Source organism: Protopterus annectens, chromosome 6.part1, assembly GCF_019279795.1.
Source record: "Protopterus annectens isolate FY-2018-M chromosome 6.part1, PAN1.0, whole genome shotgun sequence".
Lineage (NCBI taxonomy): Eukaryota > Metazoa > Chordata > Ceratodontiformes > Protopteridae > Protopterus > Protopterus annectens.
This window is the reverse complement of record NC_056738.1, coordinates 146,859,040-146,875,839: the sequence shown is the minus strand read 5'-3', so window position 1 is coordinate 146,875,839 and position 16,800 is coordinate 146,859,040. Positions and strand designations below refer to the sequence as shown.

The 16,800-nt window shown below is 36.3% G+C and overlaps 1 protein-coding gene across 1 annotated transcript in view; it reads left to right on the top strand.

Moving 5' to 3' along the window:
• Nucleotides 1-213: 213 nt before the first annotated feature.
• The window catches only part of LOC122805434 (retinol dehydrogenase 7-like), a gene marked incomplete at its 5' end in the record, with an annotated part of 238,149 nt that continues 221,562 nt past the window's right edge, over nt 214-16,800 (top strand). Inside the window, 3 exons of the mRNA XM_044075573.1 lie at nt 214-248; nt 6,794-6,834; nt 6,875-7,111. Coding sequence (XP_043931508.1) covers nt 214-248; nt 6,794-6,834; nt 6,875-7,111 — 313 coding nt within the window. The remainder of the gene's footprint in view (nt 249-6,793; nt 6,835-6,874; nt 7,112-16,800) is intronic.

Sequence of the window (16,800 nt, the reverse complement as noted above, 5' to 3'; positions counted from 1 at the left end):
AAAAATAAAAGTTGGTGTTGTGGGGGCTCAAGCCATGAATGCCTGATCTTCAGCTGACGTCTCTACCACTATGCTATTGCTTCTAGGCTTACTTTGCATATTTAGTTCTTATATGCTTTCCCACTGACTGCTAACTGTAGCTGCGCTACGGGCATGCCCGTGCAAACGAGCACACTCACGGTTAAACATCTTTACAATTTAAAAAAAATATATCACATGTTCATTTATATATTTTCTGTTCATAGTCTGTGGGGACATGTGTTGTGTTGTGTTTATTCACATTTCCGTGGACTCTGTCGTGGGTGTTTACTTTGGGCACTTTTACTCTTCTAGGGGCGTGTCCACTTTCCGGGCTCGGCCTACGGACATGCCCCCTACTGTCTTACACGGACCGTGTTAGACTTAGGTGTGATTCAGCATGCTCTCATGAATATGCAGAGCATGCTGACATCACTCAGTTTAACTGCAGCCTCCGTGTAACAGTTATAACTCTTACACGGAGGCTTTGTGAATCCTGTCCTATGTAGTAGTAGCTTGGGTTAAATTTTATGTGGGCAAACATTGGATCAAAACAGAGATTTCCTTAAATTTCTATACATGTTTTTATAAAACAATAACTTTCTTAATGGATGCATTCACAGAAACTTCTTCAAGCAGCGATTAGATTCCATGACTGATGCAGTAAATTAAGTAGATTTTTATTGTCTGAAGGTTAAATTTCTTCAATGTTATTTGCTAATGAATGCGTATGTTACCACCTGCCAGCCCATCCTTTGCTATCTTCATTTGCTAGGTCAGTTACTTCCTGTATGTATAGTAAAGCAATTTTTTAATGGCATCCAATAACTGATGATTCCTCCAGAGTAGTTTGTGACATTCTAACCACATACAAGGTCATTTATGACTATCAATATCTATTTCTTTATATCAAACAACTTATCTGACTTGTATATAACTAATATAGGTTTCAGCCTTATTTTATGTGAAACTTTAAGCTGAAATAATGTAATTACTAAAAATATAACACTTAAAAAAGAACAGTGCATCCACATATTTTAAGTCATTGTTGCTATTATCAAGGTCAGGTATATTAGCACATTTTAATGGTTAAATTGTCATGATGGCTTAAAAAGGAGTTTACTATATACTTCACTAATAGTATATGGCATGTAAACACCTTGCAAACAAATAGCTGAGATTCCCTAGCTTTTCTATACTATATGTCAAAACTGAAAATATTCTAGAAATAGTAGATCAAATCATATTAAGAAAACAGATAGTGTATAACTGAACTGTCAACAGTGGTGACACCACATTCGTGAACCAAAAGTGAACTGTAGATTCTCATCCGTTTATTGTCACCAAACTTTACAGCAATCATTTAGTAACAAAGTACCCAAAGCATACTCATGATTACCAATAATGAGTCCTAATATAACACATTCCTTCAATATCTGCAACTCCTTAATTTATTATCTGTCATATAATGTGAATTTAATCAGATTGTTGAGTAGTCTCAAACCTGGACCTTTCTCAGGTTATAAGATCATGACTGACTTAGGAGCAAATTAAGCACTTCAAAACCACATATGGAGTATTGCTGCCCATGCTAAGAGGGATGACGGGACAGCATCTGAAATATTTTTCACTTTGAACAGTTCACTAAATTTGGTCACTGAGGGCTAGCATTTCAGATATCAAATATTGTAATCTCCCAATAATTCTTAAGTCACAACAGCTTATTAATGTTAATTGCTGAAGTTTTATTTTCCAAATAAATGGCAAAATTGAGCAGTTGTTTCTTTTTAACCGCACAGATGATATTATATAATAACAAAAATGTACAGATCACATTTAAATTTCATTGTAAAACATTTGCCCAAAAGGTTACATTTCCATTTACCCCACAGTTTACAGTGAACATGACATTCACACTTTCTAAAAGATAGACAAGTTATAATTGAATATGTTGTTAGATCTCCATATAGCTATATGCAGAGATATTTATTGAATAAGAGGAAATGCTCACACATCATTGGCTAATTTGAAAATATTCTGCACATTGAAATATGCATGATACTCAGCTTCTTAAGGATCTATATACAGTCTTATCAGTAACTAGCATGCTACCTTATTTCATATCCCCTGAAGCATATACAGATAAATTTAATAGCATTCTAGAAAGAAATATCACATTAGGTATACAAAGTTGGCTGATTTGAACAGCCTAAGACACCCTTCATACAATCCACTGCTGATAATTCCACTCAGATAAAGAAATGACAACTCAAATCAAATAAAGATCAAAGTCTAAAAGTTGTCCTTCAAAATATAAACTTGTCAGTTTTACATACATTAAAAATTCTGCATCAGAATTGTAGCTATGTTATTCATTTTTCCTACCAGTTCAATAAACACTATATCACATTAGCAAACAATGAGTTTACAGTACCCATTTGTTGTCATTAGCTCACCCCTGAACGTACAAATAAAATATAGCTTACAGGAAAAATGTGGTTCTTTTGAAAATCATCTAAAACACCAAACCTTTACTCTCAGTATCTAATATACAGAAAACTAACAAATACTTAAATCCAGGAGGCCAAATAAAATACATACTACAGAAAGAATCAAGAACAATTACAAGATCCAAGGTCTTGATGTTAAAAAATGACTCAGTTACTCAAAGAGATATCTCTCCTATAACCACCCACATTTTGGCCATCTATCTCATATCACCTAAAGACAATTCAAAATCGTTTTTGTAGTCCCACAAAAAGAATAATTTCCTGATAGACCTCATACATTTCGTGTGATAGCAGAGATCTTCAGGAAGCTACATTCAAGCAGTGTGGTCACACTTCTATAGTTTCAGTGTGTATGAAAAAGGAAGATCCTTACTAAAGAATAGTAGGAGTCTGTATTCTCAGAGACAGAAAACCAGTCACATTACTCAACTAAAATACAAACTGCTTTTGGGAAAGTATTTTAACCTGCAGCTGCAGGTCCCAATTTAATCCATGATATGATAATAGAGAAATACCTCCTCCACTTTAAAGATTGGTGGTGTCATTGGGGAAAGGTATTCCCTTTAGTAGACCACGTTATTAGTATGAGGAGAGAAACAACCAAGTGTATAAGCCTACATATATATCTCTAACAAACAGAGAAAAAGGAGAAAACCCACCAGACACACTCACAAGAGTATACAAACCAAATAAAGATCTAGGAATAGTCTTATAAAGCCAAAGATATGTTGCAAATTTGCTAAGGTAACACAGAGAATAAGAACTGGCACATTTGCCCACGAGACACACTCACATGAGTATTCAAGTCTAATAAGGATCAAGCGCATAATAAAAAAAAAGCCCCAAAGGTTAACATATAAAATAAGAATTGGCACATTTCAAAAAACTATATAAAGAGATGTGTCAACACACATCTATGACAGAACCAGTAGAAGAATTGTAGTTTATTAGTAAAATATTGCAGCCTAAAGTTTTACAAAGCATAGGGCAGAAGAACTGAAGAGAGGGAATCATTCACTCATAGGGCATTTTCCAAGGGGATGAAGCTAGGAAGTATGGCAAATGCACAACCTGAGCACAGTCCCAAAGTTTCTGTCAAGTTAAAACAGCAAGCCCCAGAAATTAAGACTTCTTAACAGTAGATGAGTTTTGTGGAGGAGACAATAATAGAATGGGAAGAGGTCAAGAATACATTTGAACTTTAAGCTAGACATTTCCTTCCCTATCATGGATTAATATCAGAGTATAGGCAAAGAGTAAGGAAAAACAGGATTCTTAGTGAAAAAAAACAGTACTGGAAGAGTTTTTAGTAGAATCTAGAGCATAATAAATATTGCCCAAAACTATATGAATTAATCAGAGGAGGTTAGAAAGGATTGTGAAGACAGATTGAATAAGCAATTCAGAAAGAAACACTGGGAAGATATATGTTAGAAGTTTTAGGATTTTTGTTTGGAAATGTTTCTATAGATATTTTTGAACCCCAAGCAGGCTGCAAAAAAGTTTTCCTCCAGTAAATTGCAAATGTTGGAGATATGATGGGCAAGAAAGAGGTAACTGGGAACACATTTTAGGGAGTCTAGTGTGTTGGCAAACTTTAAAAATTCCCGAAGACTACCCTGTCAGAAATATTGGGTGAGCAAATTGGTCTAACTAAGGAAATTATTTATTGATTGATTGATTGCTTGATTGATTGATTGAGCTGTGATATAGAATTAGAATTGCCTAGCCATAGTATGGTCTTGCTGAGTTTAATTCTGGTGGCTACCAAAAAAGCAATTACTAGAAAATGGAAATCAAAGTCTAAACAAACTGAAATAAAAGTAGTGAATATAGTAACAGAGATAAACAAACTGGAAGTGGGATCTTTAGAAAAGGGTAGAAGCAAACTACATAGAAGAAATGGGAATTGTGGGAACAATGCTGTTTTGGAGGAGGAATGAGGTTTAAGGAAAGGCAATAATTGAATGAACTATGTAATGTTTGATTGATAATGAGTGTATAGAAGATTATATGAGAGGTATAATGTTTGCAATTGTAAATATATCAATAGGGTTTTTTCATGTATATTAATGTATAATTGCCTATGTCATAAATAGTAATTCAATAAAGACGTTTCTTGTTTAAAAAAAATATTTCACTGCTGTAGTAAAAAGGAAGAAACAGTGTTTTGTTAGAGTTCTAAACCCGTTTTGTCCATGCAAGACAATAAACTTAACTAAGGGTAGACTCTAGGCAACAGGTTTATGTAAGTCAGGAAAAAAGTAAAACTGAACGTAAATTTTGTTCTTAGATATTCTTTGCAGAGGAAGACAGTCGTGTATATTCACTCTGAAACAAAGGAAGAGAAGCCTACAGAAGAAAAGAAAATCCATGCATATTGCTAAATTGGAAAGGCCCCAAAGATTTCTAAACAAGGCAACTTAAGGCAGCAGTCCTTCAACTATCCTGACAGATTAGCATAACTCTCCCTATACTCAGTCAACTGGTTTTCTTCAAGGTGGCACATGCCTTCCTTTTTGAAAGGGCCAATCATATTTGACCTCCTATTTCTTCAGGAATACCAACAGACCTAAATCTACATAAACAAATAAACATACACTATAATGTCCTTTGGGAAATTGTCAACCGAAGTAAATTACACCATCAATAAAAGTCCCAAAGAGTCAACCCAGTAGTAAGGTATCTGGGAACATATGTAGACAGCAATCTAGCCTCTGACCAACATGTAGCTATGATAAGAAAATAATTTTATGTCACTCAATGCATAGGTAAGGTTATGGAATCCAGGTCCAAGGAAGTTATAGTACCACTCTTCTTGGCCCTTCTTAGATCTGTCATTAAATACAATGCTCCCTTTGGCAAGTATCTAACCAGACACTTGCAACAGTTGGAATTCCCTAAAAGGTTTCTCACCAGAAGAATTCAGGGCATGAATACCCTGTCCTACACTGATCACCTAAAGGCTCTGTCTCTATATTCAGTCTCCTATAGGCTGTTAAGAGAGGATCTTTGCCTGGATTACAGGGCTTCCTCAGACCCAGCCCTGATGGATCTGTTGCATATGAGCAAAACAAATAGCACCAAAAACACTAGATCCAGGGATCTGACCTTCGCTTGTGACATAAATAGAATATGCTTGTCATACACTAAAGAAGAGAGTAGGTAAAAATGTGGCCCCTTATTAAATGAAAGGAACCGGTGACCATTGAGATCTGTTTGACTGTTTTAGAGGAAGGACCCATCTCTAGGAGATTATAAGAATTGTCAGTACTCCATAACCTTTACATTCTTAGGATGTTCTTGCACTGGTTTAACATTTGCTTTGATTCTCATCCCATTGGTGGACACTTTTAAAATGGACCATCTTTTTAGGTGTTAGGATGGTGTCTAATTTCTCCTGTTTGCATTTTTGGGAGGCAGAATTATAATGTGAAACATATGGTTGTGTTTTATTCATGCTTCTGTCCCAGACAATAAAGATAATGTTACTATGGGTTCCAGCACTTTGATGACTTCTCTTTCCTAGGCTCCAAACATAGAATATCTCCATTGATGAATGATAGGATAACAACATTGCTTAAATAGTAAAAAAAGAACTGAGCGACATAGAATTCAAACATGTTGCCTTACCCTGGCATGTACCATTGTAAGGTGTACTAGCATGAGATATATGCAACCCCCCTCACATAAAAATGAAAAAGGAAAAAATATGTATGCAGAAAATAATGGCAGAAAAATTCCTGTCAGAGACCCAGCATGGAGGACACACATTAACAAAACAAATGTATTTGTCTAAGTGAAAGCATTCTTCAGTTTAAAAGACTTCTTCTGCTACCCCCTCAATCTAAACAAGACCCTCCAAATCTCAGTTCAGTAGAGTACTTCAGACATTTCTGGAAACCAGTTAAAATGCAACTTTTTATTCAGAAATGAAAATGCCATTTATTGCTTTGTTTTAACCATAAAACATGTTTCTGGTTGTTTACATGGGTTGATTTAGCCTTCCTTTAAAAAATGAGAAACTGATAAATCTTTATTAATGAAATGTGGGATGGAGTTGATGCATTATGTTAAAGTCATACTGGATAAAATCATGAACAGATATACAGCATTTATAAACATATAGAATGGTTATTACTTTTAAAGAGCACTGTTCATCTAACCACTGAGAAAGCAAATGGATTGCTACTTTTTAAATAAAAACATTCATGCTGCTAATGTTGTAAAATAATTAATTCTTTATGTACAGGCCCTGTTTTCAGATCCATTGTGTACTGGCATGTTGAGCGTCATAGTCTTCCTCATATTATGTTGGTTCATAACAGACAACATGTGGGTTAGACACATAGAAGAAAAGCACGTCCTCATCACAGGCTGTGATAGTGGCTTTGGAAATTTGATTGCAAGGCAACTTGACAAACGAGGGTTTTATGTCATTGCTGCATGTCTGACAGAAAAAGGAGCCCAGGAGCTGAAGGCTACTACCTCTGCTAAACTGAAGACTGTCTCACTGAATGTAACAGATTCTGACAGCATTGCTCAAACGTTTGAGTTTGTTGAAAAAGAAGTTGGTAGCAAAGGTAAGAAACTATTGGAGATAAATAAAATATAGTAATGTGTAATAGTGTCGTATTTCATTTTTTAATGTGTCTGATTTTTGAAAAGTAAGTAACAAGTTGTAAAGATAGTTACATATGTACTTTACTTTTTCTCAGTGGTACAATTATAAAATATTCTGATATATACTTACTTGACTCCTCTTGCTTATTTATCACACACACATTATAATCTATATATGTTTTGTAGTATCACTGAATCTCAAATTCTGCATTCTGCATTATTCCAATACAGGATTGTCAAGAGTCAAAGTATTTAGAGCGATCCCTTCATCTACATAATTTTATTTCTAAAGCAAAATAAATCCAGTGCTAAATCCTCATTCTTCAAAAAGGAGACTGATAGATCATTCATTTTACTGGTTTTATTGGGATAAGTGCTTTTGTCCTTGTAGACTTCTTCAGATCCAGTTCTTACATCTAAACTTTCTATAATCATGATACTACTATAAATACTATTACAGAGGGGGCATAGTACACTGTGGGACAGACCAGCTCCACTATATTGGCCTTTAACCTACTCAGAATGAAGACACCTGATAGGATGTTAGAGCCATCCTCATTTGCATGGGGATGCTCACAAGTAGTGCTTGGTAAGCCTATGCATCCAGCCCTTGGAACTTGCATGTTACCAATACTTTATTACTTTAAACTCTATTATTTTTATGTTTAAACTCATAATGAATCGATTTTACATTCATATCTGCCAGAGTGAATTTTACAAAATGGTTCACAGGCATTTTTGTGGTCAACAAACATCAATATGCTGTTTTAATAAATATGCACTTTTCAAAATACTCTTAAACTGCCAGAAAAACAAAACAAGCTACTTTGTTAACAGAACCAACCAGCAAGCTCCTGTTACATGATAAGAGAGGTTGCCGTTTGTTGTCCTGGCAGTTTAAAATTAAGTATTAAGGATCTGGTCATCCAACAGCATACTTGTGCACAATTTGTCATAAAATAAGCAGAACTGCTACAACCTGTTACACATTAATAGTCAGACTGTGTCCATCTAAAGTAAAATACAAATAAATGTTGCTAATGCTAAGCTTTCCTCTGTGCTTGTTGTTAGACAAGGTTTCTGGCAAATTGGGCTTCAATAAACTATTTCAATGTTATGTACGTTTAATACTTCTTCAGGAACCTACAGATTTTAAGGTTTACATCTGGAAATTTAGAATCCCATCTGCTTCAGAAATGTGTCAAAGTGAATAGCAGAAATGACTGAAGGTGTGGAATGTGTTGTCAATATGACAAATGATTTTCTAGTTTGTGGTTCCACCAAGGAAAAGTACGGACTGCATTTAATTAAACTGCTAGACGTATTGAGGCAAAATAGCTTAGAGTTAAAAGAAGTATCAGATTTGTGTATCTGTTCTTAAGTCATATCTCTCAGTCTCCTAGAGCAATTATTCTGGGCAAAGTCAATAATAATATAGGGAGCAAAGGTCAAAATTATGGTGGGAGTTACATTTTCCAAAGGATATGAAGTCTGAAAATCAAATATTTATCACTGGAGAGGTGGAAAGGAAAAAAAGAGGAATAATGAAGCAGACTCTTCTTGCCTAATTATGAAGTGAGGGTCAAGGAACACATGCCAGAAGTGAAATCTCCATAGAAAATCATTGCTAGAGACTGGAGATCACTAGGGACACTTGCTTTTTTATTTGAGGGGGCAGGGCCATTGAGGAGATGTCTCCTGTGTGAGCAAGAGACATGCCCCACACTTGCATCCATTTCAAGCCACCCCTTGTAAATGCCATGAGCATGGAGAGATGAAACTCTTAGGAGTTTAAAAGCAAAGCCCCATATTCACATAAGTCAAATGAAAGCACTTCCCATGCAGCCTGAACCTTGACTCTTCGAGTAACAATTAAACCTCATGGGTAACACCTCCTAAAGGAATGAATGGGCCAACTGGGAAGGTAGAAATGAATACAATGCTCAATAACTATTGAGTCAGGCAGGAAAAAAAGAGTTTTGGGGTTTTGGTGAAAAAAATCCTATCACTGTTTCATTTTCTTGCACCATTTGTGGAGGAGTGCTAAGTCAGGAATGACTTACTTTAAAGAGAATAAATGGTTCTCTTGTCCATTTTGCTGTTTAGAATAAAAAGCATATAAGCAAGTGTCTCTTTTCTTGTACAAGAAAATAAGATTTCTGTGCCATACAGCTTGGATTCATTTTATCTGCAGTGAACTACCCTATTTTACTTTCAGTTTTTCTTGCATTAACCTTCTAATGAAGCTTACAAGACAGTCCTTGATTAACTTTATTCAAGCTGTAGAATACATAGCGTCATGATAAAACCCTACCTTGACTGTCATTTATGGTCTTACAGGCAAAGCAGCAAATCAGTTTACTTTCTGCAAGGTAAACATCTGACAGCATATTATTACTTCCAGCCCATGATGTAATACTGGACATGAAAAATGAACCCATGTCAATTTTTTACTATCACTGTCGCAGAATCAGACAGGCAAAAAAATTATCACTTGGCTGATAACTGTCTCTCTGTTAACCTGACATTAGACTTCAAATTGTGTGTCTTGAATAAAATAACTAAATACATTATAAATTATAGCAAATAGCAGCCCAAAAATGGAGTAAATATTCATTTGATATTGATAAATTCCAACACATTATGTGGCCTTTAGGGTTCGGGCACCTAGGCAGCAGGACATTTTCCTGTGGTACATTTAACTGGGGACACATGGCTGAAGTGATATTCAGCTGTTGCAGGGAAATGTGGCTATTGTGAATTTCCTGTGGGCAAAGAGAAGAATACAATGCCATGCCCACCACTTCAATAACAAAATGCACAGCGGGAAAATAATGTCCATGGTCTAATAGTAAAGATATACTGTTCCTCGTAAGTGTTATCTTGCCTGCATGGAGTGAGACAAAGACAGGTGGTACTGTCAATTTTTAAGCATTGCATGTGACCTTGGAAGAAATATTACATATTGTTACTCTCTTTTTAATTTCGCCAAGACTTTGGGGTTTCTAATATCATGACAGGAATGAACCCCATACCTAAATCAAAGTATGATTAAAGTTCATGAAATTAGTATTGTTTCAATCTTTGATGTTAGCCAGAAGTGTTCTTTGTAGCACCCGCAATGTACCCAGAATTGACTCCTGCTATTCATATGGCTTTACATGTATCGGTAACATATCTAAGTATGACTGTAATTTTTTTATAAGACCCATTGCTTCTGCTACTATTGGAACTGCCTAGGTATCCTTCTTCTACATTGCCCTTGTTTCTGCCTGTAAATCCTGGTATTTTATGACTTTGTGTCTGTCTGTATGTAAGACACTGTAGTGACTGGGTGTAGCAATTTCAGTGATCAGTGCTACTTTTGTCTTTTTCCTGGACTACAATATCTGGTTTTCTTGCATCTATTTTTTGAACTGTTGTTAATGGGTGATCTCATGTGATATAAACGTCATCATTTTCTCTGATGCTTTGTGGCTCATGTCTCCAATGCTTCTCAGCTACTTCAATTATGTTTCCACAATCCCCAATGCAACAGCCTTGCCATATTATTATGCCTTTCAGTATACACTCCTTCTGCCATTAGTGTGTCACACCCAGCAACAAGATGTGCAACTGTTTTCATTTTGTTTTACAAAACCTACATTTTGTAAAATCTTGTTTCTCCCATATGTTCAATGGACTTTGTAAACCAACATTTATGGGTCGACAATATTAACCTTTCAACTGTTGGTTTAAATTCATCTCTCCTTAACCATTGCTGCCTTCATTCATGATCAACATTAGGTTGTTTCAAGAGTTTTCTGTACTTCCAAATGTATTTATGCATTTTTCACGTCTTGCCTTCTTATCTAATCATTCACCTTATATTCTTTCTTTTGTATTTTGGCACATTCAGTTGCTGCGTGGTTTTTATCTACTTCTGGTTTGATTTCCATTCCCACTGGACACCAATATGCTTCTGCTAAACAAAACAGAAATGTCATCTTAGACTTATTCTCATGTTTTAAAACTTTCAGTATATTTGGATCTTGTGAGGTCAGCAGATATGTATGCAGTCATACGATTGCAGGTCTATGCATGTAATCAGTTTTGAGGAGTCTCATGCCTCCTTCAGAATGGGAAATATATAATCTTGGTATACACACTGATTTTTATAAATCATTTGATAAACATGAAACATTTTTTCTTGATTTCCTGTCCAACCAGTCTATTACCTCTTGGGGCCAGTCAGTCACTCCAAAACTGTAAGTTAGAACAGGAAGAACACGTTTGTTTATAGCTTTGACTTTGTTCCTAGATGTCAGAGCTGTTTCCAGTATTAAGTTTAGTATTCTAAAATATTCCTAAGTTTTCTTTGTATTTGTTCATGTTTTATTGCTTATCCTTCATCAATATCTATATATTTATACACTCACGCTTTCTCGATTTCTTTTATATCACATTCCTGTCCCAGACTGATATTTTTTTGGTAATGCAGCTTTCCTGCTTTAAAGGTTGCTTTTGCACATTTATCAAGACCAAATGACATTCTTATATCATCTGAGAAAATTTTGACCACTTGTAGTTGTGCTTTCAGTTTCTCATCTGATGAACTATACAGTTTTAAATCATCCATAAAAAGAAAATGAGAAGTCTTTACACTTTCTTGTTTTCTGATAGCCAAGTTGTAGCCATGGTCTAAAGTGTTAAGTAGACAGCTTAAGGGGTTAAGGGCAAAACAAAAGAGCAGCAGTGACAAAGAATCACCCTGGAATATTCCCCTCTGAATTTTTATCCCTGGAATAACAATTTATCCTTTATCACGGCTTAACTGCAAAGTGGTTTGCCACTGTTACATGGTCACTGTAATGTAATCAATCAGTGTGAAGTGTATCTTATACATTTGTAAGCAATCTTTTATCCATGAATGCAGGATACCATAAAATGCATTTTTGTGAACTATCCATGGCAACTTAAATTCGTCCCCATTTTACAGTTCCCCCCCTCTGACTTTATTTAACAGCAAATGATCCTTTGATACCCTTTTGTTCAATTGCTATGACTGAGTTTTCTTCTAAATGACTATAAACTCCTGTCAGCATCAATTCCATTGCAAAGTTCATGCATAGCTAGAAGGCAAGTTATTGGTAAACGGTTTTTAGGATAGCTTGCAAGTTCGTTCTTAAGGAGGAGTATTGTTTTCCTGTTGTTAACCAGAATAGCATCTGTTTGGGGTGCCATATAAATAGTTCTTCCTCACAGCTAATGTCAAAGGAAACAACTTCAAAGACCAATACACGTAAGGTTCAGATAAGGCACATTTAATAACTTGCTGCAAGAAGAAAAAACATGCAAATACAGGATTTTGCCTAACTACTAACAGGAAGTATGCTATTCTTATACTGTTCTACAAGACATTGCCTTCTGTGGTTGATGTAATCAAACACAACTTTCAGTATTGTTCTACAGCAGATGTTACTCAGATTTTCTGCTGACATGACTGGATTTATGAAAAACATTTTGAGAAAAACAACCTGGCCTTGGTGGGCTCTAGCCTGTTACAAGCTTCTATTGTGTAGTTCTAATACATGTGTTACATTTCAAGGTACTTTTCTAGTTTAGACACAAGCAAGTGCTGATTGCAGTTCATATTTTCAAGCAGTCTTTGTTCTGGTTATCTATAGCTCCTGCAGCTGTGTATTTTCTCACAGCACAAGCGGAACTCCTTGTCTAAGTCTCATAACATTAATACATCCATTCATTATTTTCTTGACACAAGCAGAGATTATCTGCTTTCTGTAAATTTCCAAAGCATAAGCAAAGATTATAGCTGCACATATTTCATGACAATGAAATGTTAGAAAGCTTCTGCAATTCATACAGATTTTATGCAGTGTGAAATAGAATACATGTGTTAACCCTTTTCAAGCCTTAAATGCACTAAGCATATTACTAATACATACACCAATACATATTTTTCTGACATTTCCCCCCATTAATACTTTTATTCTACTTTCAAAAATAAGCATAAACAGTTTTTCTTCTCCTAACCTATTTCTTCTTAGGATTTGCAGTTAAGAGAGTCATTCAATTTAAACTTATGAAAGCATTTTCAATCTTTTAACAGTTTTTCAAGCTCAGTACTTTGATATACGTTTTCAGAAACTGACATGCCTATAAAGTCTTTAATCAGTCTTTTTATGCAGAGGATACCACAGCAAACACATACTCCCAGTAGGATCATTCCTACACAAATAGCAATCAGAATGTTCATTAAGATAGTACCCCACCCCCAAACCATTTCTGGAAAAAGTCCGTCAGTGGGTTTGGTCCTGGTTTGGTCATGTCATACACTTGCTGAATTACCTCAAGGTGATTGTCTATCTCATGTTTATGGTCAGGAATATAAGAACAGCACTCCTCCTGGATTAAAGCGCAAGTACCACCTCTCGCCACTAGGGTGAAGTCGAGAGCCATGCGGTTTTGAAGCACTACAGTTCTCATGGCATTCAGTTCATCAGTCACCAATTCAAGGGCGGAAAAAGTTGCATTACTCATTACTTCGAGAAGTTTAAACAGTTTTCTCAGCTCCCAGATCAATTTTGTTGCTCCATATGCTGGTAATATGCCTGCCCACGATATAACAGTATCACTCAAGTCCATGTGTGTCAGTCCATTGCCTATAGAATGATAATTTTTCCAGCGCGCATCGATTTGCCCCACTGGATTTACAGGTTTCTTGATGGGTTTCTTGTCGACCTCTCGGACATTCTGAAATTTTCCTCAAGGTAAAACTGCAGTGTGTCGTATGGCCGGAACCAGGTATCCCAAAAAACAACTGCCGGACCAATTTTCAGGTAACCACTTGTATGCCTTTCTGCCACATACAAAATAACAATCCTCTACCTTAGTAGTAACTTTACTATGAATATACATTTGTCCTGCATGAAACATTTTTCTATCAATTACAGACAGTTGTTTATAGAGAACAGAATTATGTTTTACTTCATCAATTGTTTTTTGCATCAATTGAAGAAATGAATCATAGTTTGTATTACAATAAGAACCTGCATTGTTAGCCTTAGTGTAACATTTATAAGGAACAGTCACATTGAAATTGCTCCAACCCACCTGAACAGTATCATTTTTATAAAAACACACAGTTCCCTTTTGTGGAATAGACAAGTTCAATGCTATTTTATCTCGTGATGTAATGGTTGAGGTATCATAAATCAAGTTTTCCCAGGTCTCATTAACCCCTAGTTGGACTGTAGTCATTAATAACCCCCCGTATGCTGTCGGCAAAGCTGTGCAAATCCAGCAATTCGAAACATTGAAAGTCTCAGCATACACATATTTAATTGCCTGGTAAGTGTGGAAGTTTGGGTGCCAGTCTATGAGTAACGCTTCATGTTTATTCAGTTCAGTTTGTGTGGCTGGAAAAAGGAATGGCCACAGCAAAAAGATTATTGTCACTAGTACAGTTAACAAGATAATTATGCAATACTTCTGAGGAAATGTTTGTTCTACATTCCTGTTTTTTCTGGATTCTATCATTTTGCTTTTGACATGTGACGAGATTTTTGTCCAGTTCAAAGTTCTTAACTAGTTTGCAGTGCATCAGGTGGATCCACGAAGCACGCTCTGTGATTTTGACTGCAGTAGGTGTCAAAAGAAGCACCTGGTATGGACCTTCCCACTTTGGTGACGCCCAGTTTTTCTTCTTAATGGCCTTTATCCAAACCCAGTCCTCTGGGATCACTGCCACTTCCGATGTTTTGGTTTGTTCTTTATCTGAAACAGAATTTGACTGCAACAAATGTTTAGAATTCAACAAATTTCTCATATACTCTGCTAGTGTACAGTCAGCTTCCTGGTCTGAGGGCATGAGAAGTTTTCACTGAGGTATATAATAAGCCCTTCCAAATAGTTTCTCAAAAGGAGTCAATCCTTTTGCATTTGGAACAGTTCTCATGCTCAACAGTGCCAGGGGCAGACAGTACACCCAATTTCTCTTAGTTTCTGCTAGTAACTTTCTTAGCTTACTCTTTAAATTCCCATTATGCCTCTCAACTAACCCTGCAGATTGTGGATGATATGCACAATGGTTCTTCAAAGAAATACCAAAATGCTTACTTAGCTGTTGTATGGTTTGATTTACAAAGTGTGTACCATTGTCACTATAGATCCTTTTCGGAATGCCGAATCTAGGGATGATTTCTTTAATGAGGATTTTTGCTACGGTAGCCGCATCTGGTTTTTAGTCGGAAAGGCTTCCACCCATCTGGAAAACATATCTATAATGACAAGACAGTACTTCTTATTTTCACATTTGTTCAATTCTATGAAATCCATACAGATAGTATGAAATGGATATGGTGGTGTAGGGAAACTCCCTTGCTTGGGCTTTAACACCCCTTGTACATGATGTTTGTTACAAACGTGGCACATTAAACAAAATTTTTTAGAATAGTTTGTAAATCCGTACGTTGTGAACACTCGGTTCACCAGCTGTACCATCCCCCCTGTTGAGACATGGCACTGCCCATGGCTCAACAAAGCTGCATATCTAAACAAATTAGATGGTAATATCGGTTTCCCTTCCTTAGAGATGTACAGCCCCTTTTTGAGAATTGCTCCTCGTCTTACCCATCTTTGTTTTTCAGCCTGCGTAGTAAGTGTCTGCATTGTCTTTAACATTTCTAAGTCTAAAATCTCAGAGGGTTGTAATTCCTCATTCAAAAGAAACACTTCTGAAGCTGCCTGTTTTGCAGCTGTATCAGCTCTTGCTTTACCTTTTAAAAGCCTATCCTGTTGCTTGGTATGAGCTGTGCATTTACAAACAGCTACTTTCTGAGGTAACTGAATAGATTCTAAAAGATCTAAAATAAACTGTGCATGATTGATTGGTTTGCCAGTAGATGTTATCATTCCTTGATTTTTCCACTGTTGAGCAAAAACATGTACAGTAGAAAAAGTATACTGGCTGTCAGTAAAAATGTTCACACATTTACCCTTTGCTAAGATACATGCCCGTGTCAAGGCAATCAATTCTGCTGCCTGTGCAGATAAATTGTGTGGTAAAGGTTTTGCTTCTATAATCTCAGTATCAGAAACTACTGCATATCCTACTAGGTTCTGTCCTGCAGGACTCCTTTTGCACGAGCCATCCACGTAGTATGTCACCTCGGCATCATCCAAGGGAACTTCTGTGAGATCTTTTGTAGGCAGTGTCTTTTGCTCAATTACATGCAGGCATCTGTGTGGTGTGCCATCTGCAGGGGTCGGGAGCAAGGTAGAAGGGTTCAAAGTCGTGCATCGTTCAATTGTCATATGACGTTGGCTCAACAATATTGTCATACAGGAAAGATGCCTAGCAGGGGAAAGATATGCTACCTTCTCTTGCAGTAAAATAATCGTGACTTCATGAGGCACTCTCAAAGTGAGAGGGTGGAATAAAACTACTGAGGCCAAAGCCTGTACTGCCATTGCAGCTGCAACTACTGCTTGTACACAGTGGGGTAAAAACCGTGCCACTGGGTCTAGTTGTAATGAATAATAAGCAATAGAACGATGCTTGTCCCCATGCTGCTGTGTTAACACTGATGTCATATATTTTTGCTTACAATCTACAGTTTGGAAAAAACGTTTATGATAGTTTGGTAAT